Genomic DNA, 14,420 nt, shown 5'->3' on the forward strand with positions numbered 1-14,420 from the left:
GACTCACTCCCCGTGGACCGTCCCACTGGGATGCGGAGAGGGGAGCACAGAGGAAACCTCCTCCAAGCAGACCACGACTTCTCCCTCTCCTTTGACCTTGGACATGTCATCTCACTTCCTTGGGATTCACTTTCTTTGTTGCAAAGAGACAGTGACCTGAATCTCTCAAGGACAATGAGCAGGATGGGATGGGGGTGGATCAAGTTTAAGAAGAGTCCTCCTGGGGGGCGTCCCCTTCTGTGCCCCAGGGTCTAGCCTCCCAGCATCTCACGTTGAACTTGGCCCTTTGTGGCTCCTGGTGAGTGAGGCACGTTCTCCTGAGGACCAGGAGGTGCCGCAGACGAGCAGGTTCTCTCCCGAGTCCTGGTTCAGTGAGCAGAGGAACAGGGGGGCTGGGCTCTCAGGGGCCTGGCAAGGAGGCAGGAGGGAGGTGGGGAGGGGGAGCAGAGAAGCTTGACACGGGGAGAGATCAGAGACCCGGACCCAGAAAAGTGGGAGCCCTCTGGGGTCTGTGCCAGCTTCTCTGTGATCACAGGCACTGGGAGGGAACTAGGCAGGCCCTTCCACATTTGTTCTGGTTTATTTGACAGGGACAGGTTGTTCAGATACTGGCTGGACAGGGTGGCGTTCCTGTTGACATCCTTGTGTCCAGGGTCAGGTCCTCATCTTCAGCCGCAGGCACAGTGTCTTCCGAGATGGTTGGGGGGTCAGGATGCATGGCCCCAGGATCTCTGACTCACAGGACGTTCATGCAAATGTTCCCGCAGAAGGTTGAACAGCATATGGTATTTGCTTGACATTCTCGGTGATCTGTGCAGGGGACTGTGCACAGATATATTTTGGGTCTTTTCTCACACTGCTTGATTTCTGGGGGTCTCTGCTTTTCTGAAACAGAGCAGAGGAAAGGTCAGTGGAACCAGGCCCCTGAGAATACCTCTCTAAAGCTTAAAACCTCCTCCAAGACCCCAGACACAGGCCCACTCATGACTCTTGGACTTTCCAGGGAACTCACCTCCGCCCTTCACCAGATCCTGGTGATGGGTAGTATCTTAAATCCCACTCCTCCTACTCTTCCCCAATAGACCTTGATGCCTGGACTTCCTGGACTCTCTCCATAATCCTGCAACAGGACTGCGTCTCCCATATTAGTCATGGCTTTGGCCAAATCACCTCCACAGAACCTGCACTTGATCCCTGCTGCTGCTAATGCTAAGTCACTTCAGTTGTGTCTGACTCTGTGTAACCCCATAGATGGCAGCCCACCAGGCTCCCCCGTCCCTGGGATTCTCCAGGCAAGAACACTGGAGTGAGTTGCCATTTCCTTCTCCAATGCATGAAAGTGAAAAGTGCAAGTGAAGTCGCTCAGTCATGTCTGACTCTTAGCGACCCCATGGACTGCAGCCTAGCAGGCTCCTCCATCAATGAGATTTTCTAGGCGAGAGTACTGGAGTGGGGTGCCATTGCCTTCTCTGCACCCGATCCCTGAGAACTCCACAAAGGCGAGGATGACCTGCTAACTCTCCCCTACTCTCCACAATCGCTGGGACCAGAGGAAGATGAACTTGCCCCTTCGTCATCTCTCTCCTCTCAGGCTGCCACTGTCTGCACCATCCCTGCCGCTTCCCAGCAAAAAGCACCCTCAGTGTTTCCCTTCCACTCTCACCATCCCGCTCCCTCTGAGATAAATTTACCTTGACCCTTGCACCCCAAATCTTGCTCTCCCATGTACTTTCATGCTACACCTACTCCCCTGAATGTCTCGGAGTGTTTACCTGTCACCTGTGTGCATAAACCAAAGAAGAGCTGTTTGTTTTCCCACCTGATTCTCGCTCAGGTGTATCTTTCCCTGTTGTAGGTACCACGTTGTCTCTGGATTTGGGGGATGGGGAATGAGAAGATGCAGTTTCCCCCTCCACCCCCATCACTCTTCCCAGAGCCAGATAAAGAGGCTGAAAGACCGTGGTTTGGGAAGAACCAGAGTCTTCATAGTGCTGTGGTCTGAATAGGATGTGCCGGAAAGTTCGAACTCCTGGGTCCTCCTTAGACTGGACGCGTCACCCCTCCGGACCCCTCCCCCCCCCCCCCCCCACCCCCTCCCACCCCTCCCTCCACCTACGGTTCCTCTTCTGGCTGTGCTGCCCTCCCCGGGCCTGCAGCAGCAGAACGCAGAGGAGCAGGAGGGCCAGCAGAGCCTGGGCTCTCATGGCTCTGGCAGAGTGGCGAGCGCTCTGTCTGGCCCGGAAGCCCCTGGAGAGCTGAGTGGGGAGAGGCAAGGGAGGAAGGAAGCTGGTCCTGGGCTCCTCGCTGCCTCTCCTGGCCAAGCCGGGGCAGAGCAAGGAGTCCTCACCTGGCCTGCCCCTCACCACGGCCCACTCCTGAGACGCTGGGGCTGCCACAGGACCGGTCCTCCTCTCACAGCTAATCTTCCTCTTTTGTGAACAGAAGTTTGTTTTTTTTTTTTTTCTGGAAGATGTAACTATTTCTATTTTCTAATTACAAAATAATTTATAAGAAAAGAGACAAAGAATGTTAAAAAAGATGATAATCTCACTGCCTGGAATTAACATGGGCCCTGTTATACTGTCTTTCTAGTTTCTTTGCATATTTACTGTGTACAATTCTTTGTCTTCTCACATTTTGAATCACCCAGCTTTTGTCACCCATCCTCTCCACTCTCAATGAATATTGTAAATATTTTACAAAATGTGATTTCTCATAATTGCGCAGCCCTCACTTAACATAAATGCCTATTGTCAAGCATCTGTATTACATTAATTACTGATTATCTAGACAATATCCTGTTGAACATTTTTATTCAGAAATCCTCTTTTTCTTTTTCTTTTAAAGTAAAGCAGCTGGAATTTGTGGGTGAGAAAGTGAGTAGGTACATAGTGTTCTTCCTGGCTTAGCAGGAGACACTTCTTACATCAAAGAAAATCCAGGACTTCTGGATGGGTGAATATCGAAGAGGCTGCGATGTGACCAGTATGTTCCTGAGTGGGAATGAAAGATGGGCTGCAACCAAAATCACCTTTAAGTTCCCGGCCTTTGAACTGACTTTTTCTCCTCTTCTGCCCCCTGTTCCAGACCACAGCCTCCTGCCCTCTCCTGCCCCCCCCCCAACTCTCCCAGTAGGAAGAAGCCAGATAAAAAAAACTCAGCCTGTTACTGCAGACACTCCACTCAGATACCTTCAGAGGTAGGTGGAGGTAAGGGTTTTGAGGCGTGAGCTTTTATTCGTGGCTTGCTCAGGTGAGTTTCCTGCCCGGTGATGTCAACATTCTTCCTGTTAAATGGGGATTACTGCCTGAGGTATGAATAAGAAAGTTGATAGAGAGGCCATGGGAACTGTCTGACGTGCTCTCGGTAAAAGGAGCAGAGTAAACAAGATGACAATATCCGTGACTAGAAAGCCCCTGTTCTTTCCTTTAACATCTAGAAAGCCCAGGACCCTGAATCTGGGGGAGGGGGCAGTAGTTTTGCGTCTTTGTGATGCCTAGAGACCATTTCATTGCCATATATCCTATGTCATCATGGTCAAAAGATTCACTCAGACCTCTGTATGTGAGTGGTACACAGCCTGGGTGGGATGATACTTTTCCTCCCTGGGATCATTTAGTACACCTGAGGTGTGCAAAGAAGGGGACTGGGGCAACCCCAGGATCCTGAACAAGTCCTCTAGGGACAAGTGAGAAGCTCAGAGAACAGGACGAAGAATGAGGCTCTTTAAATGAACAGATCTCAAAGCTCTGGCAAACTTGCATCTAGAACGCTATTTTTGAATACAAATAAACAGCTTCATTGAACCTATTGCTTTGAATTTATTGTGTCGGTCTTCCTCCTTCTGTGTGCAAAAGGCGGGGGTGTCAAGAATTCAGAGGTCGGCCCCAATCCATGCCCAGCTCCACCCAGTTCTCTTACGCCTCACCCCTGCCTATAAGTGGTTAACAGAGCATCCTCATTACATACCTGTCTTGCTATGTGCTGCTGCCTTTGGAGGATCAGAAGAACACTGAGCCCAGTCCAAGGACTGGGAATCTTGCCACTTTCAGCTGGCTTTCCAGTGCACAAAAAAATGTGAGTGATTTACAGGATTTCTGGAAGCCCACTGTGCTTAAAGAGAGTGCTCCTTTGGCTTGGAGCTTCACCAGTTAAGTTGTATCCTTTGGTATAAATATTGCCCAATGCGGCAGTAGGTGAACTTCACAATTTGCCCTCCCCATGCCCTGCTGAAGCAGGCTGGCAAGAATGTGGGTTCTGAATGGACATGATTGGAGAGCAGATATAAGCATCTGAGTGGAAGCCCCCAGACATCTGATCTTTTGCCTTTTCAGTTTTTTGATTGTGCCATGGGGCATGCGGGGTCTTAGTTCCCCAACCAGGATTGAACCCATGCTCCCTGCAGTGTAAGCACGGTGACTTAACCCCTGGACCACCAAGGAAGTAGCTTTTTTTTTTTTTTTACCTTTTAAGGGCTTTTTCTCTCCTCTTCTTTCATTAATCTCCTTCTCTTACTGTCTCTCATCTCCTAAATCCAATTTGCCTCTAAGTCAACGCATCTAGGGATTCACATGCCTAAAATGTGCATTTTTGCAACTTCCAAATTTCACGTATTCTGAGTGGACAATGAGTTTTCAAAGATCCCTTTGAAAAATTCCACACCTTTTAAATAATCTCTAGTACTAGCCTTGCTTTTAAGCAAAGGCATGTTTTTTCATTCCGAGGAGAGTGGTTTCATAGAATTTTCTGTGATGATGGAGATATTCTACATCTAACCTATCCAATAGAATAGCCATTAGCTTCATGTGGATATTGAAGCCTGAAATGCCTGGAAACTAAATTTAAGTTTAATTTTTAATTGAAGTATAGTTGATTGATAACAGTGTGTTAGTTTCAGGTGTACAGCATAGTTTTTTTTTTTTTTTTTAAGGTTATATTCCATCAAGATACTGGGTATAATTCCCTGAGCTACACAGTAAAACTTTGTTGTTTATCTTGCACTTTAAGTTAATTAATTTATATAGTCATCGGTGCCAGCGGCCACCATATTGGACAGTGTAGTCTTCTGCTGGATTGAAGAATTTCTAAACAAAGACTTTCAGGGAGAAAAACAACCTCTACCTTGTTACTATGTTATTCGTGATATCAGAATTTTACCCTTTTCTTAGATTCTTTCATTTTTCTTCCTGTTTGGTTTTAAGCGAGCAAGACAGCAGATAAAGGATGAAGGAAGCAGATGGGAGAGGGCGGGGACTTCTAATTTAGTCTCCTCCCCCCATGTCCAACTTCCCCCACCCCTCAGCTGCCAGTTGTCAGCAGGCTATCTCATCTTTTTTTCTGCTGCTTTGTTTTCTCCTGAGTGCTTACTATCAAATATGTATTTCCTTATTCTCTTACTTAACTAGAATGGCAACTCTACAAATGTATGGATTTTTGCCTGTTTTCTTCATGACATGGGGAATGATTGTAATATTTATCTTTGTATTGTTGGCATGACTTGCGTGATGTGATCATATTATTTTTGTTCCCCCCTGTTCTGTTCGATTTTATTCAGAATCTATTTATTCAGAATAGATTTTATTCTATTCAGGAAACAGCTAGTTTTTTCCTTGCTTCTTCAGGAAAACTTTGGTACCTTCCCATAACTTCTGTGACTTTAGTCACAAAACATTTTCTCAACCTAATCATTAAAATATACAGGCCCACAAAATTAGCCACAACTTCCTAAATTGTTTAGAACTGTGGATCCTCCTTTTTCTCAGAGGCTCCCGCTGTGGAAGAGGACGTGGCCAACATCTTTCTCTTGGGTTCTTTGTGATTCTGTTCCTCCGCCCCCAACTGGTTTAAAAAAGTTTCTGGCCCCTGAGTAGTAGAGGGAGGAAGGACCACTAAGAGAGACTGGGAAAGTTCTTACACAGTAGATGTGATCACTGGCTGGCATTAGGCTTTTGGTCCTCTTTTATGGGTGATTTCAAAAGTTCGTTGGAGACACAAAATGGCATCAGGCCATTTACAATTCAGCTACTTCTCAAACTGTAGCCCTTTTCTTTGCTACCACAGGTCACTTTAGACACACTCCTTACCCTTCAGAGTCTTCAGCCATGACTGGAACACAAGTCTACAGTGTCCCCATAAACTTTGGGGGACATACTAGAGACTCTGAGTAGCATCCACAGAGCTTATGCTCCCAACTTGGAATTAGAAGACAGTGTGTCTACTTCTCTGGGCAAAGCTTTTGACCAACCTCCTGCAACATCCTCTAACTCCTTCAACTTTGGATCATCTATGCAGATGAAATCTTTTTTTTCAGTTTTTAACAATTTTATTTTTATTGGCATATAGTTGCTTCACAATGTTGTGTGAAAGTCTTGCTTCTAAGTTTGGTCAGCAACTTTCCTCAAGTCCTGCTGAGTCATCTATCTCATCCACTCTGTCTTAAGGTCTCAACTAAAACTTCCACTATATCATCCTGTTACCTGTGTTCTTAACAGATCAGGTTATTTCAAGTGTTCTATTTTTCCAATTTCATAACATAATGATCACAACATAAAAGCATAGGCATTATACAGTTATCTCTGGGTGGCGGATTAATGGATAACACTTATCAATTTCCTCTTTTTAAAAAAAAAATTAGCTGTGCTGGGTCTCCATTGCTGTGCAGGCTTTTCTCTTGTTTCGGTGAGTCGGGGCTACTCTCTAGGTGTACTGCATGAACTTCTCATTCCAGTGGCTTCTCTTGTTGCTGAGCACAGGCTCTAGAGTGTTCAGGCTTCAGTAGTGGCAGCACGTGGGCTCAGGAGTTTCAGCTCTTGGGCTCCAGAGCACAAACAGTTGTGGCATACATGCTTAGTTGCTCCGTGGCACATGGGGTCTTCCCAGACCAGAGATCAAACTCGTGTCTCCCGCATTGGTAGGCGGATTGTTTACCACTGAGCCACCAGGGAAGTTCTCCTGTTTGTATTTTTTTGTTTTAACAATAAAACCTGAAGATAAATTGCTTTTTGATCAGAAAAAAACAATGCATTAAAAAAAAAGGTAATTTCATAAAGTAAGGGTTGCCTAATGTGAATGGGGAAGAAGTCCAGGGAAGCCATTGGGTGCCAGTGGGTGGGAAGGAAAAGTAGGAGAAGAAAAGCACAATATTCACGAGCATTTTCTCTTTCTTTCCTACCTTGTCCCCTTAATTCCTGTCTATCTCTAGTAGCATCAGGAAAAGACCTGCTTTCTGCCAAAGCCTAATCCACACACACGTAGAAATGACCATGAAGCCCTGGATTCTCCTACTCATGCTTCTCACCTATGAGCTTGTGATGTTTCTGCCCGTGCTGGGAGGCCTCAAGAACAAACTTCTCTGTAGGTGGTGTGGCCAGGGAGGAGGGTGCTTTGCCCAGGCCTGGGGTGTCTGGTATAACTGATTCAGGGCCTGCATTTCTAGGATCACCCTTTAAATGAACAGAGTCTTCCTTCAAGCAAGAGATGTCCAAGAAAGATTAGGTTGGCTGCTCCCAAACTGGCATCTTCTCAAGCTTCCTTTCCCAGCTCTGAAAGCCGTAGTGGGTACATGGAAAGGGAATGTAGCTTTTGCCCACATTCCATAACCTAGCAGGATACAATAGTAGCCAATGTCAGACCACCTTGGGTGGAGAAAAGACCAACACAGAGCTTCCCTCTGAGCCCACAGTTTTCCAGTCTGAAAATTGGGTATGGAAATTGGAGCTAGAGACTATTGCAGACCTTGCAATCTAGTTATATGGGAATGGACTTGGTGAAGTGGTGTCATCTGTGTTGGGGTTGTCTGAGGCTCCATCTTTAGGCAATCTGGACGGAACCCAAAGCCCTGCAATGCTGTGGGAACATGTGGTAAGAGGGAAGTCATGCCATATAAGGATGGTCTTCTGTAAAAAGCCATGGGCTAGGATTCACAGTGGGATTCTCTTCAAAGGCAGAAAAATACTTTGTGGCTTAGAGCTCAGGGATTTTTCAACTTGAGAAAGGGTTTCTTGTCCAAGTGGTGGGTGGATAGACACTGCCAACTTCTACCCTCTTGATTCCAGATGGACTAAAAGACACTGATCAATGCTGGGTACAGCCTCCATCATTAAGGTATTGTGTAAAAAGATGCACTAAATTAAGGGAATGTTCCTTTCCAAATCACACATGCTGCTGGACCTACTGTGGAAACATCTGCATGAACGATGAGTGAGTTGCTTGGGGTGGGAAGGTTGGCCTGGGGATGCTTCCTTAACTGCTCCTTGTCCTCGTTCAGAAGGTGTGACCTGGGACAGAAGACATCATCACCCAAACCCTGGTCAAAGAAACAAGCAACATAAGGCAACGTCCTCCTGCCCCCTCACCTAGGCTGCCACTCACTGCAAAGTAAACCAAGATACCAGCATGGGGGCCCTCCACATATTTTTTCACTCTCATTCAATTCCCCACAACATCACCCATCAATTTGTTCATCCTTCCCTTGTCCCATCTCCCCTTCCAATTATTGCCTCAATCTGGCCCCTCCACTGGCCCCTTTTCTTAGCCAGGCCCAAGGAGATCACGTCTTTACTTGTCTATTCAACTGGCAAATCTCTTGAGAGAAATTGATTAAAAGCAGGTAACTCCTGATCTTCTAGGAAGACTTCCTGTTTCCATTAACTGGGACTAGAAAGTTAGTTAAGTCACTCAGTCATGTCTGACTCTTTGTGACCCCATGGACTGTAGCCCACCAGACTCCTCCGTCCATGGGATTCTCCAGGCAAGAATACTGGAGTGGGTGGCCATTTCCTTCTCCAGGGGATCTTCCCGACCCAGGGGTTGAACCCAGGTCTCCTGCAATGCAGGCAGGTGCTTTAACCTCTGAGCCACCAGGGAAGCACCTGGTGCTTGACTGGGACTAAAGGAGCAGTTAAGTTTGGGAATGGATGCCCCCCAGAGTTCTGTGACTTTTAACCACTTAACTTTTCTCTTCCAGGGAACCTTTTAAATTCAAGTAAAAATCCTAGTTTTTAGCTGACCTCCTCCCAACTAGCGTGGGCTGGAGGCTATGTGGTCAAGAAGAGGGCTGCCTGGTTCTCTGCTGGGATACCCACTCGCTCCATCTGAGGATTTCTGTTCTTCCTTGACCTTTCAATCTTGAGAAGGCTCACGTCTTTGCCAAATAAACTGATGCACCAACTTGAGCGTTCTGTGTGTGCTGGTACTTTATCCCTGTGGCTTCATTTCTTTCATTATAACCCTCAACAGCCCCCCAAAAGTGTTCCCATCCCATCATGGGCACAGGCACTCAACTCTGTCTTTCAATTAGATCCATGTATTAGTCTGGCATGCTCATGGTTGTAGCAAAAATACAGAGTTTATAAAAATCTTGGGGGGCCACGTGCTCTAGATCTCACGTGCTGCAACCACTGAAGCCCGCAGGCCTTAGAGCATGTGCTCTGCAACAAGAGGAACCACCACAATGAGAAGCCCGCACAGTGCAACTAGAGAGTAGCCCCCATTTGCAGCAACGAAAACCCAACTCAGCCAGAAATAAATAAATAAGTTTAAAAATAATTTAAAAAACGAATGTGGTCAACACAGTAAATTTTATCCTTATTCATAATACATCAAGGTGATCAATGAATGATCCATGTCAAGATTCAAGGGTCCTGGCTCCTCCCATCTATAGCTCCATCATCTCCTAGGGCTGCTTCTGCATCCAGCCAGCAGATGGGAAAAGAAAGCTAGGATGGAGGCTCATATGGAAGGCTTTTAAGGGCCAGGCCTAGAAATGAAGTTTATTATTTCTCTCCAATATTCTATTTGCCATAATGTGGTCCCACCTATTGGCAAAAAAGACTAAGAATTATAGTCTAGCTCTGTGCTCAGTAAGAACAGGAAAATGGATTTGGTGAATACATGACAGTCTCTCACCTGCCTATTTATGAAAAACCAGACTCCTGAAGAAAGACCTAAGATGCTGGCCTCCATATCACTCTGGCCCTGGGAGAAGGCACCCTTGATAACCTCTGTTGTTGGGCTTCCCTGGTGGTTCAGACGGTAAAGGATCCATCTGCAATACAAGAGACCTGGGTTCAATCCCTCAGTCAGGAAGATCCCTGGAGAAGGAAATGGCAACCAACTGTAGCAATCTTGCCTGGAGAATCCCATGGACAGAGAAGCCTGGCAGGCTGTAGTCTGTAGGGTTGCAAAGAGTTGGACATAACTGAGGCGACTTAGCATACTGGCTAGGGCTTTGGAGCTCAGAACAATGAAAAGGGACAATGGGCCAGGGGCTTGGGTAAACATCCTCAGGAGTGGGTGCCCCTGGGGATCTCCCTTCACCGCCAGAGTGGTATTTTACTTTTTCCCGGTTTAGAGATCCTGTTTCCTAGACCCCACTTCTCTTTCTTAACAACTTCATTTTGGTAATATATATACCTGACAGGGGCTTCCTCAGAGAGATTGTTTGAGAACTAATTAAATAAAATAAATTAAAACATTTTGAGAGCTTTCATGCCTTCGTTCTACCCTAATCTTAATATATAGTTCAGCTAGGGTATCAGTTTGGATTTTCAACTACAGGTAACAGTGACCAAGAAGAAAATGGTGGCTTAAATAAGAGATGTTAATTGTTTTTCAGGCACAAGATTCAAGATTTAGGTATCCAGAAAAGATCTTCTACCACAGAACTATAGAAGATACAGCCTCCTTTTGGTCCACTGTCCTTGACGTGATGCTTCCATTTTTAAGGTCACCTCATGATCTGCAAGGACTGAGCAAGATATCAGATATCCCCCTCAACCAAGTATAAAATTCAGGCAGATTAAAAAGTTAAACCAGAGTAAGAAACTTCAAAGCACAGAAAAACTAGAGGAGACTGGAATAGGCTATGCCTTAAAATTGGAGGAGGAATAACTGCAAGGCCTTAACAGTAAAAATGGCATTGTGGTTGTCTTGTTTTTGAAATATTAATCATTATTTCAATCACTGCTATATTTAAAAAATACATTTATTTGGCTGCACCTGGTCTTAGTTACATCATGCAAGATCTTTAGTTTCAGCACGTGAAATATAGTTCCCTGACCAGGGATTGAACATGGGTCCCTCTGCATTGGGAGCATGGAGTCTTAGCCACTGGACCACCAGGGAGATTCCTATTTCAATCATTATTTCTGCAATTCCTTTTTTTTCCATCAAATTCTCTCACCATGAAACTAGGGCCTGATTTTTGTCATTAAAATACTTGTAAACATTAAAATACTTGTAAACAAGTGTTTTGGGGATTAATGAAGTAAGTTTTATTTAAAATCCGTTGTGGCTCAGCTGGTAAAGAATCCGCCTACAATGTGGGAGACCTGGGTTTGATCCCTGGGTTGGGAAGATCCCCTGGAGAAGGGAAAGGCTACCGGCTCCAGTATTCTGGCCTGGAGAATTCCATGAACTATATCGCAAAGAGTCGGACACGACTGAGCAACTTTCACTTCACTTCACTTCATAGTTGATTTACAATGTTGTAAATCACTGTAAAGCAAAGTGATTCAGTTATACATACACACATTTAAAAATATTCTTTTCCATTACAGTTTATCATAGGATTACAATTTTTAAAATTTGGGAGTTTACAGCTCTCTTTTATGAAAGATAAAAAGCCCTAGTATCTATCTATATCTAGGTAATGGATAATCAACTGATAATACCTCATTACACTTCTTCATACTTTTCTGTGTTTTTCAAATTGCTAAAATAAAAATTAATAAAGTACAAAGAATCCATTTCTACAATGAGAGGGGTATATAAAGTATAAGAGGAGGCAAGTGCTTCATGAGACATCAATGCCCAGCCCAGGAGTGGTGGCTGAAGACAGAGAGGAGGCAGAACCAGACGGGGCACTGAGAGACAGTCACGTGGTCTCCCACCTCCCCACCCTGAGCCCCTGCAGAACCTGGCCCAAGTGCTGGGTCTCCTGCCAGGCTCACCTTCACATGTCCAGGGTCAGCATCATGAAGTTGTTGGGTCTTCAGCTGCTGATGCTCTCCTGCGTGGCAATCCTGCCAGTTTCAGGAAGCTGGAAAGAAAGAATAGATTCTTCCTTTGAACTTCCAGCTTACAGTAGGTATTTGGGCTGGGCTTCAAAATGAAGAAGGAATAGGAAACAAAAGGACCTTTCTCGGTCCAATTGCAGAGAAGAACCAGGGTCTGTAATAGAAGCACTGGTTCTTTTTTAAAGTCCGGATACCAGAGGAAGGCTGAATGTTTTGTTCTCAATCTTGAGGGTCTTCTGATGCTACAACGAATGCGATTTTTAAAAAATATGTGCACATAGAGTTTTTGTCCAGGAGAGCGCACTTAGCAGCGAAAATCTCCATGGGGTCTAGAGCTAGGCTTGAGCTACCAGGAGTTTATGTTCTCAGGAGTTTCAAGGTTGAGCAACAAACTGGAAAAGGACTGGTAATAATTTCTTGAAATATGCCCTTTGTTTACAGATCTGAGTATTTCAGAACATTAGGTATGGAGAGGAGAAAAAACACACGCTCATCTAGAAAAATGGTACTGATGATCCTAATTGCAAGGCAGGAATAGGGATGCAGACATAGAAAAGGAACTTTTCTGGACACAGCAGGGGAGTGAGAAAGTGGGACGAGTTGGAAGAACAGCATCGGCATAAATTCAGTACCATGTGTAAAACAGATACCTAGTGGGAAGCTGCTGCATAGCACAGGCAGTTTGAGGTGGTGCTCTGTGATGACCCAGGACGGAGGAATCGGGGGGAAGTGACAGGGAGGCCCAAGAGGGAGGAGATATATGTTCACATATAACTGATTCACACTGTTGTGCAGCAGAAACTAACACAACATTGTAAAGCAATTCTACTCCAATGAAAAAATAAATAAAAAATAGATCGAGGGGAAAATAAGCCTAGATATTCCAAGACTAAAGGCCAATAAAGAAATTCTGTTCCATGAAGAGAAATTTAGAACCACTGGTGTAAAAAAATTGAAATCAATAGAATTGAGGGGAGAAGAGTGGTGAATAACTAGTGATAGATGTTTCTAGGGAAGAACTAGGTGTGGAGGGCCATTTCCACCAGAGGCAGAACAGTGGAGTCTCTGCTCTGGGACCCGGTTCCCCTCACTCTGTAAAACGAGAGTGGGAGACCGGGAGATCTCTTGGGATTCTTTGTTCTGAAACTTGGGTTTCAGGACCCAGGTTCTGTGAGTTTAATTTCCACAGGGGTGACTTCAGGGTTGCTGGGTTTGTTGGGGGCAGGGGTGGGAGCAGGATCTTGAGTCTGGGCCCTAGGAAGTCCACCTAGACCCCCGGGCAGGGAGAGGAAGAAGAGAAATGAGTGGAGTAGTTCCTGGGGTCTTGGAGGGGCTGATAATACTGGGAACACTCTTCTTCTGGGAGTCAGAACTCATGTACTCTTCTAAGTTGAGCTAAAGCTGAAACTGAAACCCTGCAACAAGAGTCCCACTAATGAGCAGTGTGCCGTCAAGTGCAAGCTTCACACGGAGTGCCAGCTCGGTCATCACTGCTGCAGTGCCTTCTGCGGAGATGTCTGCATGCTTCTGAAGCCGAACGGTAGGGTCTAAGAAGCATCCTTCCTTGCCTTGCCATTTGGTTCTCAAGGACGATGGACTCCTGGGATGTCCCTGGCAGTCCAGTAGTTAAAACTCTGCGCTTCCAACACAGGGGGCATGGGGATCCATGATAGGGGAAAAAAGATCCCACATGCCCCAAGGTACAGCCAAAAGATTTTTTAAAAAAGGAAAACCAAAAGACTATGGATTCCAAATTGCGGGGAGACAGACAGCGGGAGACTCCGCCTCCCCTCCCCTCCCAGTTCCAATATCTAATCAAACCTGGGCTCCCCTGCCTCTTCATTCATCTGAGTCCCCACTGTCTGCTTGTGGGCCTACCTGGTTCATCCAGACTTCAGGAGGTCTGACATTTATGTCTCCTTGCTCATGGCTGACTTAAAACATCCCTGGAGAAGTCTTGTGTGGCCTTTCCCTACACCGCAGAACACATCCGTGCACCTATGGTTTGGGAAGATCTGTTTTCTCTGGATTGTGTGATGACTGAGTACCTACCCCTCCTCTCTCCTAGTGAGCAGCAATACAGACCACAAAATCAGCAACATCCTGTCCACTGTTCAGCCCACAAAGCGCCTGTGAGAGTCGGAGGATACCTGGGAGGCCTTGGAAGAATGTGCCGTGACCTCCAGCAGGATCATCTTCCTGACTCAGCTCTGGGTGGGGGTGAGGAGGGTGGGCCCAGGGCAATGTCCACCTGTCAACCCTCTTCTCTAAGCTATTATGTTATCCACTTTAATTCCTTGACAAATAAGCTGTGTCAGTAAAGGAGACATCTGTTTCTTCTTCCATAATGCCCGTATCATTCACTGACCATCCCCACCCCACTTTATACAAGCTCTCAACGTC

At 45.9% G+C, this 14,420-nt stretch overlaps 2 protein-coding genes across 2 annotated transcripts; one reads left to right on the forward strand and one right to left on the reverse strand.

The window, feature by feature from the left end:
• Positions 1-570: 570 nt before the first annotated feature.
• On the reverse strand, positions 571-2,256 carry LOC120869528 (WAP four-disulfide core domain protein 10A-like). Its single transcript, XM_040248910.1, has 2 exons — positions 2,117-2,256; positions 571-885 (listed from the first exon to the last, which is right to left on the reverse strand). Exons 1-2 carry the CDS (start codon positions 2,202-2,204, stop codon positions 737-739), a joined length of 237 nt encoding a protein of 78 aa, XP_040104844.1. The 5' UTR covers positions 2,205-2,256; the 3' UTR covers positions 571-736.
• A 5,006-nt stretch (positions 2,257-7,262) lies between these two features.
• WFDC9 (WAP four-disulfide core domain 9) lies at positions 7,263-8,203 on the forward strand. Its single transcript, XM_040248911.1, has 2 exons — positions 7,263-7,353; positions 8,055-8,203. The coding sequence occupies exons 1-2, from the start codon at positions 7,263-7,265 to the stop codon at positions 8,201-8,203; spliced, it is 240 nt and encodes a 79-aa protein (XP_040104845.1).
• The last annotated feature ends 6,217 nt before the right edge of the window (positions 8,204-14,420 follow it).

This window comes from Oryx dammah, unplaced genomic scaffold (assembly GCF_014754425.2).
Source record: "Oryx dammah isolate SB20612 unplaced genomic scaffold, SCBI_Odam_1.1 HiC_scaffold_10, whole genome shotgun sequence".
NCBI lineage: Eukaryota > Metazoa > Chordata > Mammalia > Artiodactyla > Bovidae > Oryx > Oryx dammah.

Bases quoted from the DNA above. Each gene is read 5' to 3' on its own strand.
- LOC120869528 (XM_040248910.1), bottom strand. From the start codon at position 2,204: ATGAGAGCCCAGGCTCTGCTGGCCCTCCTGCTCCTCTGCGTTCTGCTG. The intron at 886-2,116 runs GTAGGTGGAGGG...GCTCTGTTTCAG, and splicing joins GCACAGCCAGAAGAGGAACC to AAAAGCAGAGACCCCCAGAA.
- WFDC9 (XM_040248911.1), top strand. From the start codon at position 7,263: ATGAAGCCCTGGATTCTCCTACTCATGCTTCTCACCTATGAGCTTGTG. The intron at 7,354-8,054 runs GTAGGTGGTGTG...TCTTGATTCCAG, and splicing joins CCTCAAGAACAAACTTCTCT to ATGGACTAAAAGACACTGAT.